This window comes from Zerene cesonia, chromosome 1 (genome assembly GCF_012273895.1).
Source record: "Zerene cesonia ecotype Mississippi chromosome 1, Zerene_cesonia_1.1, whole genome shotgun sequence".
Lineage (NCBI taxonomy): Eukaryota > Metazoa > Arthropoda > Insecta > Lepidoptera > Pieridae > Zerene > Zerene cesonia.
Window position 1 is genome coordinate 7,871,389 of NC_052102.1, and position 20,196 is coordinate 7,891,584.

Below are 20,196 nucleotides of genomic sequence, written 5' to 3' on the forward strand. Positions count from 1 at the left end.
TCTTCGTCGCAAAGAGAAAGGAGATCTAAATTAGTGCCAAGTTCTATGCAAATTCAAATATGTATTTATAAGTATTCAACTCTAGTTCTTTGCTTTATTGGATACCTATAACAACTGCTGTTATTTAAATTGTGAGCAGGTTAGATTTGACTTGGCCAGTTGGTTTTCAACAGAATTAATATATATTATATATGTTGAATAACTTTATAAAATGACTGATGTAATGAAAACTTACACCAATACGTTTTGCTACTTTTCAATTCTCATTCAAGTTCCAAAGTCAGGAGACTTTAAATTTTTTTTGGATACATTAATATAGAGTGTTTTATGAAGGAAAATACATTAAGTCGGATGATGCTGCCGTTTGCACTTTGCAATTGGCAATACTGTTTCCGTCGCCATTTTGTATTCTACATGCGGCGTCTTGGTGTGCATCGATTCTAAAATTGCCGGATCGCATTGAAGTGTTGAATTCCTTTGTAAAGTAGCAATAATAGTTTAAAATCTTTATTAGAATACTTAAGTTTAGTTGTGAGAAAAAAGGCTATTACTTAAAGTATGGGTCGTGGCAGGTAAACGATTTGTTTTTTTATAATTACCTGTTCTTTGAGCTTTCATTTGCGCATATCGATTACGTGAATTACATCAAGTTTTATTGGTGTTTAAATGATTTTTCAAATTTTCTAGAGATCGTAGTCGTGATAGACGTCGCAGTCGATCCAGGAGTCGGAGTAGAAGTCGTAGTCGTAGTCCGCGTTATGGCCTCGGTTCCGGTGGTGGTGGCGGCGGCGGCGGCGGCGGCGGATATGGCGGAGGAGGTCGGAGAAACAATCCGGGTGCTAATCTCAGAAAACCGAAATGGGACCTGAGCAGATTAAAACCTTTCAAGAAAGATTTTTACATACCTCATCCTGATGTTGAAAAAAGACCCGATTCTGAAGTCGAAGCTTGGCGCAGTTCTAATGAAATCACTCTTAAGGGCAAAAACATTCCCAAACCAACATTGACATTCGATGAAGCTGGATTCCCTGATTATGTCATGGATGAAATAGATAAAATGGGATTCTCCAAGCCAACACCAATCCAAGCTCAAGGTTGGCCGATAGCTTTAAGTGGATATGATATGGTAGGAATAGCTTCCACTGGTTCAGGCAAAACATTGTCATATATTTTACCAGCTATTGTACATATAAATAATCAACCTAAATCTAGTAGGGGAGATGGCCCTATTGCATTAGTATTAGCTCCTACTCGAGAATTGGCTCAACAAATTCAAGAAGTTTGTGATAAGTTTGCAAATACCTCTAAAATTCATAATACATGTTTATTCGGAGGTGCACCTAAAGGCCCTCAAGCCAGAGATTTGGATGCTGGCGTAGAAATTGTCATTGCCACCCCAGGTCGTTTATTGGATTTCTTAGAAAGTGCAAGAACAAATCTAAAAAGGTGCACATATTTAGTCTTGGATGAGGCTGATAGAATGTTAGATATGGGGTTTGAGCCACAAATAAGAAAAATAATTGAACAGATAAGGCCAGATAGGCAAACACTCATGTGGTCTGCTACTTGGCCAAGAGAAGTTCAAAGTCTAGCTTCAGAATTCTTAAAAGATTACCTCCAAATTAATGTTGGTTCCCTGCAATTAGCTGCAAATCATAATATTCTGCAAATCATAGATGTTTGTATGGAATATGAAAAAGAAACAAAACTAAGTACTCTTCTAAAAGAAATAATGGCAGAGAAGGAAAATAAAACAATTATATTTATTGAGACAAAACGCAGAGTAGATGATATTACTAGGAAAATGAAAAGGGATGGGTAAGTAAGAATCCTAAAATAATCAGGGTTTGAAAATATCCTTTATTTATTTTAAATCTACAAGTATTAGATATCATATATCAAGTTCAATCAATTTCATATGACACTTTATTAGTATTTTCAACCAACCTCAAAAAAAGGAAGAGTTTCTCAATTGAACTTTTTTTTGTTACCTCATGGTTATTATTTCTTTATATGAAAACCACAAAGTTTTCTGTTGCCATAGATTTATGTGTATGGTTTAACTCGGTGTTATATAAATATTTAAGTAATCAAAAATAAAATAAAACAAAGGTTTTTGAAAGTTTTATCCAAAACAAAACTTAAATGAGGCAAAATCAACTAAATCTTCAAGAAAAAAAATTATAAAATATATTTGATATATATACTGGCAAATCCTGCAAAAAAAATGTTTATAAAATTCAAAATATTAAAATACATGAGTTTAATAATTTAAATATTTCCAGGTGGCCAGCTGTATGTATTCATGGAGATAAATCTCAAAATGAGAGGGATTGGGTATTGCAAGGTAAGACTGATGTGACTACAATGACTGTGAATATTCCATTTTTTTTATTTTACATAAAATAAAATCTTATAAAGCTTTGAAAATTTATTGAAAATAAAAATTAAACAGTAATTAAAAGATTGATATAAATTAGCGAGTTAAGAGAAGCGGTGTCAGGTCAGTCAATCACAGTTGGGTGTGGCAGGAGTGCATGTAGTGCAAAGCTGGAACAGTATCTGAGAACATGTCTGCATGTGCAGGCTGTGGCGGGCTGCGGCAGGGCGGCGGAGGCGGCGGCTCGCGGGCGAAGGGCGCCGCGTCCGTCTCTAGTTGCCGGGGCTAAGCCCAATGCACTGAGCCTTGCCACGCGGCTACTGAGCCGCTTCTCGCTAGCGGCGAGGTGCGGCGGCCGGCGCGGCGCTAGCGCTAGCGCTCGCTGCTTGAGGCCTCACCGCGCGCCGCCCCCTCGCCGTTCCCGTCCATTTGCGCTTCAAGCGCTTCCGGGCGGCCACTTTCCTTATTAGATATTTTGCTCCCTATTGTAACTTGCGGATTATTTTTATTAGTAAGTTTATTGAAATAGCGTTGAGAACAGCTACATGACATGACTGTTGAGTTTTAAAAACATGATATTATATTTACCAAACATTATATATGTATAATTTATGTTTTCATAATTATGTGTATTTTAACCATTTAACTATCTTAAAAGATTACAATCTAAACATGAAATGTTTAGACATGAGGGATCAAGATAGCATAAAAATATATTTGTAATGTTATTTGGAGGCTTGCACTAAATAGAACTGGATATCATAATGGAAAAAGCTACTCAAAAGTAATGATATAACCACCCTAAACAACTTGGCTGACCCAATAATTATAATACTGTTTTCCTGTAAATCAGTGATTAAGTGTTTCAATGAAATATAATATCTTTCATAAGTTAAGAAACATTTCCACAACTTGAAAAAAATAATGTGTATATATATATTACAATGTATTATAAAAATATTTTGCGGTACTGTCTTAGAACTTTTTAGCACATTGGATGGCTGACTCGTTTGATTTTCAAGGTGCAGGTAAAAATTGAATTCCTAAAATGTTGTATTAATTTATATCAAATATTTTCAGACTTCCGGAGTGGAAAGGCTCCTATACTTGTAGCCACTGATGTTGCTGCCAGAGGTTTGGGTATGTATTGAGAGCATTTTTGTAATTTGGTCCTATTTCATGTTGAATAAAACTGATGACTGAATCATTTTTTTGCAGATGTTGATGATGTGAAGTTTGTTATAAACTTTGACTACCCCAGCAATTCAGAGGATTATGTTCATCGTATTGGAAGAACTGGACGGACAAACAAGACTGGTACTGCATATACCTTCTTTACACCATCCAATGCTGCAAAAGCTGGGGATCTTGTCGCAGTTTTAAAAGAAGCGAAACAAGTGGTTAATCCTAAATTACAAGAATTAGCAGAGCGTGGGAGCGGTGGTGGGCGACGTAAGTTAACTACGCCATAATATTATGTAAATATTAATAGCTTTAGTTAAAATAATAAATATATATTTTGAATGCATGTAAAATGTAAGTAATCTTATAATTTTATGAAATTTACATTTACGTCATTGTTATTATCTAGCTCTGAAATTTGCTCGATTTATAATGTAATAGGTAACACCTTTATTCATTAATGTTAAATTTTTCTTCAGGTCACCGCGGACGTGGAGGTCGATACCGCAGAGGGCGCCGCTCCCGCTCACGCTCTCGCTCAAGAGACCGTCGCCGCCGCACGAGATCTCGTTCCCGTTCAAGAGACCGCCGCCGGCGCAGACACAGCTCGTCAAGATCGTCCAGAAGTCGTTCGTCCAAGTCGTCACGAAGCCATTCACGTTCCCGTTCCCGTTCTCGAAGCCGCTCTCGATCAGGCAAGTGCAGCCCTATAAAGGACGCTCCAGCTGTGAATCAGATACCATCACAAGGCTTATTGCCTACTCCCAAACCACTTTTGCCCACACCTATAGGCCCTCAGCTTCCCACCAACCACTATGATAAATCGCAGACGAAAGATGCGACACCACCTCCTCCTAGAAATGAATCTAGAAATAAAAGTAATAATCAAGAAAATAGTACCCCTACTGAAAGTGTTGCAAATAATTTCCAGCAGCCTCCTAATGTCATTCCCTCTTTAATGACGATGAATCCTCAAATGAATATGTGCATGCCTCCTATGGCTGCCATGAACGGACAGGGTTTTGTTATGCCGACATATTTCCCTGATCAATATGGCATGATGATGGCCCCTCCTTTTGCTCAAAATTCAATGCTAAATGCTAACTGGGGCGCCCCTCCTCCACCGCCCCCGCCTCCGGCTCCCGCTCCTTCTAATACACAAAATTATGGGCAAATTGGTTTGGGACAAAGTGGCATAGAGTCAGATTCCAGAAAAAGAGGACGTTCTGGCGGGCTCGGAGAGAGCTCGAATCATTATGGCGGCGGAGGACTAGGCTCCGGTGGCCAAAGTTACGGCGGAGGTCAAGGCTCAGGTGAGAGCCTCGGCTACGGCAGCGGGCTGGGCTCCGGCGGAGGCCTGGGCTCCGGCGGGGGCCTGGGCTGCGACGGCGGCCTGGGCTCTGGCGGGGGCCTAGGCTCCGACGAGGGTGGCGCGCGCTCGCGCGGCGGCCGCGACCGGCGCCGGCGCGGAAGAGGGCGCGACCGTGACCGCGACGGCCCCGACTCGGATTACGCGAGTGGGGGCCTCGGGTCTGGCGGCCTCGGCCAGATGTCAGGCGGCCCAGATTCTGGCGGTCTTGATGTATCCCATGGGAGCCTATTGCCGCGCATGCTTCCCCAAAACGGCGACTTTGTTGGACCGCAGGGTGCAAACTTCACTGCCTTTGGTTCTTATGGAAACAAAAATAAAAGAAATCCACAAGACAGCGGAGATCACTGTTATAATCAAAATAATTCTGGCATGGAATATTATGGACAACAAAACTTTGGACCAGGCAGACCATATGGTGATGGACTAGATCAGAGCAATGGTGCGCTGGCTAACGGCTCCATGGGATACCATAATGACCGCCAGGGCAACCGCCAGCGTCGGTGAATGCGATTGAGGTTTGTTATACTGAAAACCAATGCAGACTCACCTCTAACCATATTTAGTAAATTGTAAACTTTTTAATATTGCAATAATACTTATAAACATAATGTCCTTTGCCATCATTTTATGCTGTATTCTTGTCTAATAATTGAAATTGTGACAATAAAAAAATAATGTAGAAAATATTCTCTCTTTGTTTACAGAAAACGGGTATAATGGAGATTCCCGGCGCCGCAGGAGGCGATAAAACGAAAGTACGACAGAAGACAGTTCATTGAACAAATATAATTCTGAGCAACATAAAAACAACTTCATTCCATGTTTAAAAGTGTTATTTTGTAGCATATAAATTGCAAAATTTTATACGAAAAATTTAATAGGTACATATAAAATTTCTGGTAAACTACAGTTACAATATTATGTTTTTTTTGTAATTTTAATACTACATATAAAACTGATAAATATTCATAATAATAATAATCATTAATTACAACTTATGTATTGGGTTTTATAAACATGTAACGTTTTTTTATACTACTGAAAAATAAAATATGGAAATTTGAAAAATGAAGGACGCATTTATAAATATGAATGATTAATATTCTTGACGATTCACATAGGTTGTTTAGTTATAATTTCAATTTACATTTGTAAATCATTTTTTCGATGTATCAGTTGAACTTTATAAAAATATGTTCCATCCACGGTATCTAAGTATTTAATTCCATGCAATTCCAAATAGACCGATTTGTATTTACCTTTGAATATGAAACAAATACCGAGTGGTATAATTTATTTGATCTTAACCTAATTAAGAATAAGTATGTAACACCTTAATAGTAAATAAAACATTTTTAATTAACAGTTTTTTTATTATACCCAAAAGCAATGAAATATTAAAATTTAAGGATATTTTTGTTGTTTATATAATTAACTAGCTGTGCGTAGCGGTTTCACCTACGTACCTACATGATGATTATACCTTTAGTATTCCTCAATTAATAGGTTTAAAAGGTCAATTGCTCACATCAAATGGCGTAGGCCGCGCCCACAATTTGATAGTGAATATGATTACCTACTTGATGATTTAGTAGTTCTTACCATTAAGGCACATGCACGGAAATTGTTTTGTTTTGAATTTGTCAGTCAAATTACGTATATATCCATATGCCAAACTGGTGTAATTCACTATATTTTCAGCATTTTATACACATAAAATTCCTAATAACAAAAATCCAAAAATTGATTTCAAATTTGAAATTATCTTCAAAATTTACGAGAAAGGCTTTTATCTGGCTGCGGACGTTCCACGGCTGAAAGGAAGAACTTGAAAATATTATAAACGAACGTTTTATTAAAAAAAATTACAAAAGTTGCTCAAACTTGCAAACTCTGCACAGCTCTTACTCTTTGAGCGATTCAAGCTGCTTGCATGGCTCATTAAAGTATTTTTAGTACTGTACATAAATCTTCCTTATGAAAAATATTCTACCTATTGGTGATACCACGTCGAAGTCCCTCGCACGCTTTAGAAGTAGAACTTAGAAATGTTGTTTTATGCTAATCTAGCTGTGCCCCGCGGTTTCACCCGCGTATTCCGTATCCCGTAGGAATATCGGGATAAAAAGATTCCTATATGTTATTCCAGTTGTTCAGCTATCTTCGTACCAAATTTCATTGCTATCGGTTCGGTTGTTTTTGCGTGAAAGAGCAACAAACACACACACATCCTTACAAACTTTCGCATTTTTATAAATATTCGCAGGAAGGATTAGGTTGTATTTTTTTCATTGGTATAAAAAAGTGAATCTTGATTTTGTTAAAATATTTATAATTGAATATTATTAAATTTATTAGGTCCTATCTACCTAGAAGAATGTAAATTTTTTAGTTGTATATTATGTAATGCCAACCAGCACTTGGCCAGCAGTGTGGATTATGGCCTGTATTACTTGTACTTATTAATCTGCGCCTGAACTCTCATAATATGATGCTTGTGTCCCTGCAGTGAGAACATAATATATGGGCTTATGATGATGGTGATATTTATGTAGGTAAAAAAAGAAGCCATATTTCAAGTTGACATAACTCGAAAGTGTTAAGTCATTGTTACTATAGAAACTGGAATTATATTTTTTTTTAAATACATAATCAAAATTATTACTAAAACAGCTATATTTGTAAAATGAGCTTTTGTGTCGATTTAGTCTCAGAGGATTCGTTTTATGAAAATATCACTTTAGGTGTAACAAAACTGCTTGGTAAGGAAAAACATGTATTTATATAATCAACAATTGTCATTCATATAAATGTGACTATTAGTATCATGTACATATTTTTCTACAATACTTCATGTAACAAAATAGTAAGATGGTTATTAAATATGCATTTATTAAGTTTGTTCAATAATAATGAGACTAGTCTAATAAGAATTAGCTTTATGTTTTGGTAAAAATATAAAGCCTTCAGGAACCGGTCCCAAAAGCATTTCACTTATTTTAATCCAGTCAGAGCAGTTTCCAGATGCCATCAAAGTCTCTAAATCATTTCTTCCAAAATAGCTAGGAGGTCTTTCATTTATCTTTTGTGGTGGTCTTTCTAACAATCCCACAGGAACATAGCGATATAAGAAAGAGAGCCATTCTAATAAAAACCGTCTTGTGTTTTCTACACCTTGCGTATCAGAACCCCAATGTTCCAGACCATAGTTTGTAAATTTCTTAATAATCTCAAATCTTTCAGTACTGCTTATATCCCATAGTCTTTGTTCTTTAATTTCTGTAAAAATCCATGGTTTTATGAGTGCTCCCCTACCAATCATTACACCTTGAACTGTTGGTGCTAAGGTTTTACGTTGAATATAATCATCATAGCATAAAATATCACCATTCCCAAAGACAGGACATGGAGCAGCTGCCTTTGCACATGTTTCAATGTATTCCCAATCTGACATTTTTGTGTATCTTGCTTCTCTTGATCGGCCATGTAAAGTTATGAGAGCAGCACCCCATTCTCTCATTTTTGGCACAATGGTGTGAGCAATTTTTTTATCTTGATAAACACCGGTTCTCATTTTTATTGTGAATGGAATATGTAATATACTTGAAGCTCCTCTTACAGAAGTTTCCAAAGCTGGGAGTCTATGCATCATGGCTGTGCCACCACCTTTTTTATATATTAAATCTATAGGACATCCTAAGTTGAGGTCAATAAAATCTAATTCTGCATTCTCTTGTAACAGTTGAGCAACTTTTGTGATTGCAAAAGGATTGTTTCCACATATTTGGGCACCAAACAGATCTTCTGATTCATGTCTTTTAACTAATGCCCATTCTTGTTTTGTTCCTTTTAGCAAGGATTCACAAAGAGCCATTTCCCCACATGTAATATCAGCACCAAATGACTTACAAATTCTCCTGAATGGGAGGTTACCCACTGTTGTAAGTGGACTTAAATATAATTTATCCTTCCAATCAATATCCTTTTTTTCCCTTGGTAATAACCTGATCAGGTCCTCGTCAGTTATAGTTCCACTATATTTGTCTTTAGGTTCACTATCGTCAGCCACAGAATTTTTATCATAGTTAGGATCATTTTTTTTAGCTTTCCTTACATCATCTAACGCTTTCACTAATTTTTCAGCTAAAGAGAAGTCATACTTCCTTTTTTGTAACTGTATTTGTAAAGATGATTGCATAGTATTTTTCGTATCTTCCAACCACATTTTAGCCTTTTCATCATCCACTATATTGTAACCCTCGTCCGAAATGTGCTTAGAGCCAAAACGACAAGCAATACCTCGTGGGCATCTTCCCCTAAGATTAAAAACGTGACATTCTTCACCAATATCCTCTTTTTTAATTTTCAAATATTCAAGATAATTATGAATAAATTTACAATTAGCATATTGACAAGGTTTTGTTTCTTCTTTTGATGAAACATTAATAATACTTGGACATGGTTTATTTTGTTTATCATCTTGGTATGTTTTTGGTCTAGCTTTGTTTTGACCTCTTTTCTTCACCTTTCCTAAACAAGGATTTTCATTATTTTTTGCTTTTTTAATATCACAGTCAACATTATCTTCGGTAAACTTTCTTTTTGCTACATTTTCGCTACTTATTATTTCTATATTTTTTTCAGTTTTATGGATGATAAATTCTTGTTTAATGTTACATACACCTGCATTATTATTTACTGCACTAGTCATAGCTTATATAGTGCTATAAATTTACAAATAAATCAATTTTATAAGAGAACCAGGTTACAATTGAGGTTAGATCTACACGCCGAGAAGTATCTGTCGTTACTCTTGACAAATGTTTGACTGGTTACTATCAGGCGTCAGCCGTCAGCTGATCACCATTGGCTATGGGCACAGATAGAAAAAATCGCCTAAATCTTAATATTATTATGTTTAATTTGTATACTCGGAAAAGTGATGTTATTCTTGTATAAGAATTACATATTTACGTCATAGAGCCAGAACAATAATGCTTGAGAGTTATTCTGTGTATGCTCACTATACAGGTAACAGGTTTAAAATTCTTTGCGAAATTTCTCAAGAACTTCAGTAAAGTATAATAGGTGGCGAAATGTCTGGTACTTAATAAATATATATACACCTATAATAGAACTCAGTTACTTCAGATCAGCTATCCAACGGTGAAAGTTTTGAAATCGGTCCAGGTGTTCCTGAGCTAAGCTATTCAAACAAACAAATTCTTCAGCTTTATACAGATTTATTTTATTTATCACTTCAGATTTATTACATATTGTTTTTGTGAATATTATTATTTTAGAATCAGATCCTCGTATTTCAAATGTTGCCGTAGAAAGAAGACCTCCATGTGACCGCGTAGCTCTCTCCAATTGGGAACAAAAGCATTCGGCGATATTACCTGATGATCTTCGTAACTTTTACCTATCAACAGATGGATTTCAGCTTACATGGCATTATAAATATTCAGGAAAGGGAATGCTGTCGACTTTTGTTCAAAAAACTATCTCTACGCTAACACAACTAGGACATTTTACGTCTGTTTATCTTAGAAACGGCTGTAGCGATTGAAATTAATGACGCAATAGGAGAGAAAAATAAAGGAGAATCTAATGTCCACAAAACTGTCTCACTCATCTAACACGTACAAAGTCACGGGCGTCTGCTTTTTAATGTTCTTAAAGATTATACAGTAAATTAATTATATAAATTCATATTAAATAGCCCAATATTTTAACTCCAATATATTTTTAAAACTTACAGCTGATGAAATATTACCAGTTGGATCGATACGTGTAAACTCGCTGAATGAACTCTATTTATCGCCTTCTCTGAAAGATTTGTTGGATTTTTCTCTAACCCGACAATCATCCGGACCGCGTCCCGTTCTCAATACGAAAAGCAAAGTTTTTGAATTGGACACATGTCGGAACATTGGAAAAGTAAAGTATTTTTAAAACTTGACTTATTTGTTATAATTTTATTTAACGGAGCTTCATGCTATATTTAAAAATTAGTACGCATGGATAGCAGCAAAATCCGTTCAGTGGTTTTTGTGTGAAAAAGCAAAAAACTTACATGCATATTCTTACAAACTTTCTTATAAATAATATTAGTAGGATAGTAGTTATGTACCTATCTATACATTTATGCTGTTCATTAATGGTTTTTGGTTACGTGTCCAAGCAGAATTTTTCGTTTCGATTTCATGATATTTAGTAAGGTATCTCATGTAAACTACAAAATAGGTATGTTTGATATACACCGGCGGCGCGTGGTCGGTGTGGCTGGCAACGCGTGAAGGTGGCTGGGGCTGGCTGGCTGATTCATTTACGCACTACTTCAGAATGGCTTTAGTTCATCTTGGCTTGCCGGGATGGCAAGCAGCATTCGCTAATTTGCCACTTATCCCTTGGGCTGAGGTAACGTGTTTCGAGATTTAAAATAAATAATAATTTTTCATTCCAAAGAAATAATTTTGATTTTTTTGTGAAATTACAAATAGAAAAATTACTTATATCCGGTGTATGGAAGGGCTTTTGATTTCTGCTTCGCTTTGAATGTAACCCATATATTGTTTTGAAACATTTCATGTATTCATTTTACGATTAAAAATTCACGTCGAGTATGCGATGGAATAAAGTAGGTTTGTAATATTGTTACAGCAACTATTTCTTCTACTCGCACCCCATCTTTTGGAGAAAACAGATGCGGATGTTAGTTTGATATCTACTGGCAGCGAGACCGGTCTAAACCACATCGACCCAAACATATTTAAGACCTCAGCAAGACATCATAAGAATAATGCAAGAGCGGCTAACTAATGATTGTTTTCGTTCACACTGACTTTAGTATCATCAAAACAGATGAAAAATATTTAAAAGAAATATGAAAATAACATGTCATAATGATTTCAGTAACGAATGTTTGATTTATTTTTTCGGTTATACTTTTATGAAGGATTGATAAACACAGATAAACGAATTTGGAGCGCATCAGCAATGAAGTTTATTGAAATTGTAGAAATATGATATAAAACAAAAAATAAAGCGAAAAAAAAAATAAAAAGCCCTTTACTTATGTATAGTATATTGAAAAATCCTCGATACAATAAAATCTGTAGCTAAATAACAAAACAAAATGGACGGAATGTGAGATTCTTAATGAAGTACGAGCTAACTTGAAGCTTATCTAATACATAGATATTCAATAGCAAAATATTTTAAAAATTGCAAAAGCCGTAACATTAATAAAAATTATTTTAATTACATATTAAACTGGTTATTGCTACCTTAAAATTACACTGGTTTATCACATGATTATATTTAATGTGATAGCACTGTGATGAGACTGTCTTTATTTTTACATAAAAATAAGCATATTTCTATGAACTATCCGTGCAAAATTTATATGCTATATTAATACAAATGCTAAACATTCTATAATTAAATGCAAAAATACTAATTAGGGTATAAAATCAGTTAGCTAATTTACAATAAGTCAGAAACTTAATATAGGCCTTGATCTTACATTAAATTAATTCCATTTTAATACAAATACTGTAGCTAGTTTTTTATCTAGTGTCTACGTTCTACTCGATAATAAAAAATAATAATTCGAAGGCTTATTTTAATATGCAATATTGATAATACAAGATGCCACATTGTCCTTAATTAAAAAGCTATTTTTGTGCTTTCGTTCACACATTTTCAATGACCTTAAAATATCTTATACGAGATTATATTTGGTGGGAAATTGAACACCATTTTTAAGCATGTGAATAATTCGTTAAGTGGAAGTTTGTCTGTAGAGTGGAAAACCTTTGTATTATGCATATTTACAATCAAAAGTGCAACAAATTTATTAAGATATACATATTACAAAGGTAGGTAGGTAGTAGTAATGAAAAAAGTTTTAATAAATGGTAACATTATGTGAAGAAGGTATGGAATGATTAAATAAATTAAGATCATATATTTTATGGCATCAGACTTAACTAATTAATACATAATCTACTGTTTTTTTATAAAATTCAAAAACGAATGTGAAAATTGATACTTGATAGATGTTCTTAATTAGAAAAAAAAAAAAAATTAAACGTTGCATCTTAATTTAAGATTGATCAGGAAAGTATTGAATTATTTTTACCTGATTTACGTAAATTGTAACGTGAAACACTCTTAAGTATCATACAATTATTCAAATATAATTGTCCTAAAGTTAAAAGAATTGAATCTTAATTATAACATACCATAAATGAAATGCCAGTATATACTTACGCCAATTAATATGTGTAAATAATTAATTGGAGATGTTCTATAATAAATGTGATGTTGTTTATAACAATCTCATTGTAAGATGTGCTTTATGGATATTTATGTATATACATCCATGAATATGTGTAATTTGTCTGTTTGTGAAATAGTAAAATTTATAGGTTTCCCTAGATTTCGAAAGTCGAGTGTTTTTTGTAGTATACACAAATGATACGACGTTATCGAATTATTGGAGTTGCCATTATTAGATACATTTTTGCAAATATTAGCGGTAGCATTTTCATAAGCTTTATTGCTTCGTATGAAATATATGAGGATTTATTACATGAAATAGAAAAAAAAAAACAACTAACGCGTGAATTAATAAGTTGGTAATATAGTTACTTATTTCACTTACCATCTAAGAACCATTGTAAAATAAAGTTAACAGCTACTTCGATGCACCAGCTTAGAAAAGCCTATCGTTTTACAAAAATATAAGAATGAAAAGACTAGCTTTTGCACTTTTTTAAATTGCACATGAAGCCTTCATAACTGCCTTCAAGCTTCACGTATTTTATAAGACTTTTAACATATAATCGCACGCGTTATCACAGCTTAGGAAAATGCTACGTTTAAAAAGAGTCGTTAGTAAATCCAGCTAACAGGAACCCACTGGTGGTCGGTGGATAGGGAATGCAGGGCGTCCATGATTTTCGAGTAAGTGGTATCGTTGTTTGTGTTCACTATTTCCATATCGATGTATTTCTCGTACTGCCGCTGTATGCGTGCGCTTTCTTCCAGCGTTTGCTTCAGATCTTCTTCCTGTTTTAATAATGTGACAAAGAAAAATTAAGTTTATATTAGATACTTCAACATGGATACCTTTCATGATAATCAAATAAAAATTTAGAAAATAAGTTTGTTTATTCGGCATTCGAACATTTGCTTTGGTGAGCAGTTATGTTAGTTTATTAAAATAGAATTGATAATTTTATCTGACTAACGAAACATCAACATCAACAAGCAAAAATGCAATTCACAAAACAAAGCTAGATTCTTATTATAAACTCCCTAAAAAATAGCATATTTATCTAATTGAATGTAATACAATAAATAATACACATTTTAAAAAATAACGACACCTAATAATTTTGTCAAAAAAAAATTACATATATATATAAAAACCTATGATACTAACCTCATAGAGCGACGCAAGCGACTCGAGCGTGCGCGCGCGGCGCGAGCTGTAGCGGATCGAGCTCTGCCGGTCGAACTACACAGACACATGCGCACTTACACTACACTACCACTACACTACACCAAGTAATGCTGTGGACACCTAGTGTGAGTTTATTTATCATAAATATTAGTTAAGTTAATCCAGTTTCTGTTATACCAAATTATAAGAAAAAATACAGTTGTATTGCTATAATTTAAATAGCAATACTAATCTCAATAATTACTGAGTCGAATTGAAATTATTTGTTTGTTTTGAATAGTCCTTATATTGAGGAAGATTTATATATAACATCATGTGGGTGAAACCGTGGGGCCACAGCTAGTAAACATTATATTTTGTCAGTAATTAAATGTTCTGTCACATCCTAATAACCTAAGAATGACAGGGACGCAATAAAAAAATTTCGTATGTCATCGTAAAACATTTTTTTTAATTGTCATTCAAGAGTTCAAACTCACACTAGATGTAATTACAGATGTTTTAAATTATAAAATGATTCACAAGCAACAAATAAAAAGAAAAAATACAATATGAATTATTTTACAAATTTTTCAATGCAAAATCAAGCACGCACAGCTAAAGATTCTACGTATTTACTATAAATCATTTAACGAGAATCAAAAATTACGACTTATATTTCTATATAATAAATTACACAAAAATCATGCTATATCAGGAATAGCTTTTTACTCAATTACAGGAAAAACAAAACAAAATTATCGTAATTTTTAATGAGAGGAATAAATATCATACTTATCGGGAGTAGGTTTTTATTCAATGTACAGAAAAAAAAAATACAAAATTATCGAAATTTTTCCATCAAAATCATATTTTTAAATAGAACTTATTTCTAGAAAAAAATGATTAGAGCAATAAGAGCTTTACGCAAAACACCTAAATGATAATATAAAGGACGAAAATAATTTTCCGCATTTTTACCGTCAAATTCCTATTGGACGCGTAAGTGAGGTTGCGCAGCTGGTCGATGCCGGGCGCGCCGATCATCACCACGAAGGGCAGGAACTCGCTGCTGTTGTGCAGCAGTTTCAGCGACTGCGGCGCGCAGTCGAGGATGCACATTTTGCCTGAAATTCAGACATATTTTCGGCTAGTAAGGGGGCGTTCGAGAACGCGTGGTTTAACATAGCAACGGGATGAAATTAAGACGTTTATGATTTAGTACGGTAACATAGCATTTCGTCCTACACCTCTATAATGTCACTATGGGAATAGCAATGACGTCGCCGATCTGATATAATTACCTTCCTTGATAACGGCGCGTATGGAGTCCAAGTGCGTGCCGTAGAGGTGGCCGTTGTGCTCGCCGTACTCGAGGAAGCGGCCCGCGTGCGCGTCGCGCTCCATCTCCTCGCGCGACACGAACCAGTACGACTCGCCGTTCTCCTCTAGCGGCCGCGGCGGCCGGGACGTGTCTGCGTACGATATCGTATTTTATGCTCCCAAAGGGCAATAAGACTTTGTTGTCCATTTGTTGGGATTCTATCTCATGATCAGTTAGAAAGACAGTTGGACATATAATAGCATGAAAATGTTAATGTTTTGCTGGCAGACAGGCAACGCATCTGTATGGGTTGACTCTCTGCATGTTTCTAGCAATCACCACTATCACCCGTAAATTTGCAGAGGCCCAGGAGAATTTATCTCTGCCAATATCTTCTTGCCTACAAAATTCACATGCTATTATTTCACTCAATCGTCTGTGGCAGTACATCTTAACCGAGAAACGTAGGCTATTGATGGATGAAACCGGGGCAAGCGACTAGTCAAACAGAGGTAGACTCACGCGGCACGACCGCGCCGAAGCGGTCCGGGAGGCCCTGTATCATCTTGTTCTTGAGCGTGCGGCGGCCGACGCCGCGCGTGCCCACGAGCGCGAGCACGCGGCGCAGGAAGGGCGGCGTGCGCGCCACCTCCTCGTACAGCGCCAGCTCCGCGCCCTCCAGCTGCACGCTCGAACGGGATTCGTACACAAATTTCTTCTTTTTCCTCGATATCTGGAACAGATAGGTTATTGTTGAGTGAAAACTTCTTTACACGACTATGAGTCAGAATCAGTAACTGCAAAATACATTTTTTTAACTTTTGTCAGCAGTTCATATGACTCCTGATGATGTTTAAGTGGACTATATTAATATGTTTTAATAATTTAGTGGTTGTAGCATTTCTTTTTTTTCAGATTTCATTTCAAATTTAATTTCTGACTTTCTAATAATCAAAAAGTTTGACATATTGCAACTATCAACCCATGCTTAAGGTTGGTTTAAGATAGCGGCCTGAACCTACAAAGGAACTTGCAGTGTGAATATTTATGTGCTGATGAAGATGATAATAAATATGAAATTATATGTAATTATAAATATTAAAAATAAAACATTAAATTTCATTAATAACTTACTCTGGCACCACATATGCTGATCTTATGGACAAAATCTGCCTCTGGAGGTACATAAGCCTTCCTCCTTTCTTCTAATTCTGGTGAAGGTATTAAACCAACTGCATCGGGCTTTTCTACATGACTTGCTTGCCACCAGTTTGGATCTTTTCTATCAGATATCTAAAACAAATAGTAGTAAAATCAATAAAACAAAAAAAAACTAACAAACTATAAAAGAATGGAGTCCTGTTATTTTCAACTGTTATTCTTCACACTTAATACTAATTACTAATCTTATTTTAGTAAATATAATACTCACTTGTAAAATATCACCTTTTTTAAACTCTAATCCTATTTCTTTACATGGAATAAGTGTGTCTTCTGCTGGACTATAGTCAAATAGAGCCCTTACATAACACTGAAAAAATATTATCTTATTAAAAAAATCTGATAATATATCTTTAGTAAAGACAAATTTTGATAAGTAATTGTACATGAAATTGTGAACACATCCCTAACAATATCATTAATATGAAAGTCAATATGTGTGTCTTCACACTTAAATTCACTGAAGCATTGGATGAAATTTGGTAGCTTGCATCCGTAGATAGTACATGAGATTTCGAATTTTTTTACTACAGAATTACGCAGCAAATTTTTAAGTAATTCATGTATATTTGTAATAGATAAAATCAATAATTTTAACTATTGTGCTCATTTTGAAAATTCTTTGTTTAATAGATGAATATAGGTGGAACCAGGCTATACAGCTTGTAATATAATGTATCAAAAGTATAAATTACATACACTAAGTTTATTAGTTAATTGAGCACTTTTATCTTTCAGGTTTGGTCCCACTTTCAAGGTAACTCTGTCATTGGGTTTAGAGACAGCTTCCTTTAACTGGTCCTCTGAATCTATTTGCACACCATCAACTTCAAGCAGCACATCTCCAACACTGAGTAAGGCTTGTTTAGCAGCCGCACTGCCAGCTAATATTCTTGCCACTATTAATTGACCATGTTCATCGGTGGTGACCTGTATATACATAAATTGTTTTAAATGTACTGAAAAAAATAAATCACACTGACGCTCCGGGAATTTTGTGTATTATAGAACTGCAAAGTTCTAAAAAATTGCATTGGTAACTGAAGAAGAAAACAAAGAGACTCAAAATTTAAAATTACATTGATTAAAAATAATATTGAAATTTTGTTCTACTAGAAACTGAAATAGAACAGACAACACGCTCGAGTTTACTAAATGAAATTTATTTACTTACAGTCAATCCCAACGGTTGCCCAGGTACTTTTCTAAGGCCTACAACTTTAACTGTTTCTACAGGCATATCTCCGTTTGCTTCTGCACTGGGATCTAATGCTTCAGCTGTATCTTTTTCACCTTCTTTGATTTCTACTTTGTCATCTACACCTGAACCTCTCTCTAACCAAATCTGTCCAATTTGGTCATGGGCATCTATAAGTGCCTACAATACAAGTAATACCCACTTTATATAGTCACATAAATAAGAATGTTATCCTAAACGAAAGCAACCACCACACATTTCCGATAATTGAAATCTTAGGTAAAAACTTATCTTCTAGTTACCTTAAAGTGTACTCTCGATAGCAGTATAGCAAGTTCTGCTTGTTCAATAGTTCGAATGTTGTTGCCTCGATATTCACTGAGTGAACGTATAATATTTACATTATCTAAAGAGACGGGTTTCACTATCAAGTCCTCCTCCGAATCGATCGACTGTGAAAAATAGTTCAAGACAATAAAACAAACACACTAGTGCAATAGTGCATCAAAACAAGATTAGGCGTGGCACTCTTTATTCAAAACTTGAATGAGAACATTTCGCTTATGGATCGTATACATTAGATCACTATTCTTATCGTAATTTAAAAGTAAATTAATCCACGCACGGAAGTTTTACCTACATTTAAAATATTATTTTTAAACAATATGTAACGTAAACTTATCGAACACACCCTTCTCTTCACAACACAATTCGAATTTCAAATATCAATTTCCAATATCAAGTTAGACTGTAACTTGTTTCAATTAATATCAGCCGTTATTCCAAACGCATAAGGTTAATATTCCTATTTCAGATTCACTGAAACCGAGCACAGTGTAAAGTTAAATCAACGGCACGCTAAAACACAGTGTTTGCAATGTGTCATATCATCTGTCAAATAAGCTTGGTATTTAGGGCACAGATTAAATAAAACAATATTTATGTATTTAATTAACATATTGTGGCTTTGCGTTTTTAATTTAGTACTATACTATATACTATATTTCGAAGACACAATTTTGTACTGCTTGGATTTCCGAAGAAGAGGCAGGTGACATTTTTACGCCTTCGCCAATCTCGCCACCAGTTTATTTTTGCTAAATACCTACTAAGAAACTTCTAATTCAATTTTCAATTTAAAGGTAAGTCTGGAGGAGCCTGCAGGAGTTCAAAACTTTTTGTGCACTACTAAAATTAGGTTTGTTTTGATATGATTTCGAAATTTCTTATTCGTATTCGTCTTGGTATTTTATAAATTGATTAAAAAAAAAAACAGAATTACGTTATCGATGTAATGATTTTTTAATTAATTATTAGATACATGCCTCATATTTTCTGCCAAAATCAGGACTTTCAACAATGCTCCGTAAAAAGATAACTTCATGATTTGATAAATCTTCTTCAGGTTTCTGTTCCTCCTTTTCTGAAAAATAGTAAGTATATTAGATTGTATTTTGAACATACATTTACTTGATTTCCTAAAGGAAGACAAATGGATAATGTAACATGATAGAAATCCTGAACCCGCTCCCGTATCATCCGTCCGGCATTTTTGAATCACACAACTGGCTTAAAAGCGGGTTATGATGAATCCTTCTTTAATATACACTTTATAAAATTAAATAATTTAGGATTGTTAGATATTGAATGAATAATAATAATAAAAAAAGATTTGTAATGAAATCTTATTGGACATGCATTTTTTTTAAGTGGAGAATGCGTGCACACATAATGGCGCATCGCCCCTGCAATTAGAATTATGATTTTGAACTCGTATGTGAAATGTGGATGGTATCATGTAGAAAACGAAAGAACTAATGATATATTGCGAAAGTGTGTGTGTGTTGTTGTCTGTTTGTTTATTTGATGGGTTCTTTTTTTTGCAACGGCGCGATCCGGTGTTTATCGTGATGTAACATCTAATTCCCATAGGAATCTCCTGTATGGCTATGCGGAGGAAGCCATGATGCCTTTATAATCATATGTATATTATATACCTAGTCTTGCCATAAATATTGTAATAAAGAAAAAAGAAAATTGTTAACTGCAAATAACATTTATT

At 34.8% G+C, this 20,196-nt stretch overlaps 4 protein-coding genes across 6 annotated transcripts in view; 2 read left to right on the plus strand and 2 right to left on the minus strand.

The window, feature by feature from the left end:
- Nucleotides 1-368: 368 nt before the first annotated feature.
- Nucleotides 369-5,892, plus strand: LOC119840716 (ATP-dependent RNA helicase DBP2-like). The gene is made up of 7 exons (XM_038367470.1): nt 369-572; nt 688-1,818; nt 2,286-2,347; nt 3,461-3,520; nt 3,599-3,832; nt 4,042-5,449; nt 5,639-5,892. The coding sequence occupies exons 1-6, from the start codon at nt 559-561 to the stop codon at nt 5,436-5,438; spliced, it is 2,898 nt and encodes a 965-aa protein (XP_038223398.1). The 5' UTR covers nt 369-558; the 3' UTR covers nt 5,439-5,449; nt 5,639-5,892.
- Nucleotides 5,893-7,620: 1,728 nt separating this feature from the next.
- LOC119840129 (tubulin polyglutamylase complex subunit 2) lies at nt 7,621-13,028 on the plus strand. Its single transcript, XM_038366678.1, has 5 exons — nt 7,621-7,696; nt 10,238-10,399; nt 10,693-10,877; nt 11,184-11,357; nt 11,601-13,028. The coding sequence occupies exons 1-5, from the start codon at nt 7,621-7,623 to the stop codon at nt 11,757-11,759; spliced, it is 756 nt and encodes a 251-aa protein (XP_038222606.1). The 3' UTR covers nt 11,760-13,028.
- LOC119840032 (tRNA-dihydrouridine(47) synthase [NAD(P)(+)]-like) lies at nt 7,697-9,758 on the minus strand. Its single transcript, XM_038366565.1, has one exon. The coding sequence runs from the start codon at nt 9,643-9,645 to the stop codon at nt 7,858-7,860; it is 1,788 nt and encodes a 595-aa protein (XP_038222493.1). The 5' UTR covers nt 9,646-9,758; the 3' UTR covers nt 7,697-7,857.
- Nucleotides 13,029-13,047: 19 nt separating the features above from the next.
- The window catches only part of LOC119839824 (MAGUK p55 subfamily member 6), a 10,710-nt gene continuing 3,561 nt past the window's right edge, over nt 13,048-20,196 (minus strand). Inside the window, exons 2-12 of one of the 3 annotated variants that reach the window (XM_038366279.1) lie at nt 19,460-19,557; nt 18,437-18,586; nt 18,111-18,314; nt 17,636-17,866; nt 17,148-17,246; nt 16,850-17,008; nt 16,238-16,448; nt 15,696-15,866; nt 15,373-15,518; nt 14,392-14,466; nt 13,048-14,015 (exon numbers count right to left, since the gene is read on the minus strand). In XM_038366279.1, the coding sequence (XP_038222207.1) occupies nt 13,839-14,015; nt 14,392-14,466; nt 15,373-15,518; nt 15,696-15,866; nt 16,238-16,448; nt 16,850-17,008; nt 17,148-17,246; nt 17,636-17,866; nt 18,111-18,314; nt 18,437-18,586; nt 19,460-19,557 (1,721 nt within the window). In that variant the 3' untranslated portion in view covers nt 13,048-13,838. Of the gene's footprint in view, nt 14,016-14,391; nt 14,467-15,372; nt 15,519-15,695; nt 15,867-16,237; nt 16,449-16,849; nt 17,009-17,147; nt 17,247-17,635; nt 17,867-18,110; nt 18,315-18,436; nt 18,587-18,774; nt 18,849-19,459; nt 19,558-20,196 lie in introns of those variants that run through there. The other 2 variants (XM_038366445.1, XM_038366362.1) reach the window with 2 other exon arrangements.

Coding starts and splice junctions, on each gene's coding strand:
- LOC119840716 (XM_038367470.1), top strand. Junction 1,819..2,285: donor AGGAAAATGAAAAGGGATGG/GTAAGTAAGAAT, acceptor AAATATTTCCAG/GTGGCCAGCTGTATGTATTC. Junction 2,348..3,460: donor GAGGGATTGGGTATTGCAAG/GTAAGACTGATG, acceptor AAATATTTTCAG/ACTTCCGGAGTGGAAAGGCT.
- LOC119840129 (XM_038366678.1), top strand. CDS start 7,621: ATGAGCTTTTGTGTCGATTTAGTCTCAGAGGATTCGTTTTATGAAAAT. Junction 10,400..10,692: donor GCTTACATGGCATTATAAAT/ATTCAGGAAAGG, acceptor TATTTTTAAAAC/TTACAGCTGATGAAATATTA. Junction 10,878..11,183: donor CATGTCGGAACATTGGAAAA/GTAAAGTATTTT, acceptor ACTACAAAATAG/GTATGTTTGATATACACCGG.
- LOC119840032 (XM_038366565.1), bottom strand. CDS start 9,645: ATGACTAGTGCAGTAAATAATAATGCAGGTGTATGTAACATTAAACAA.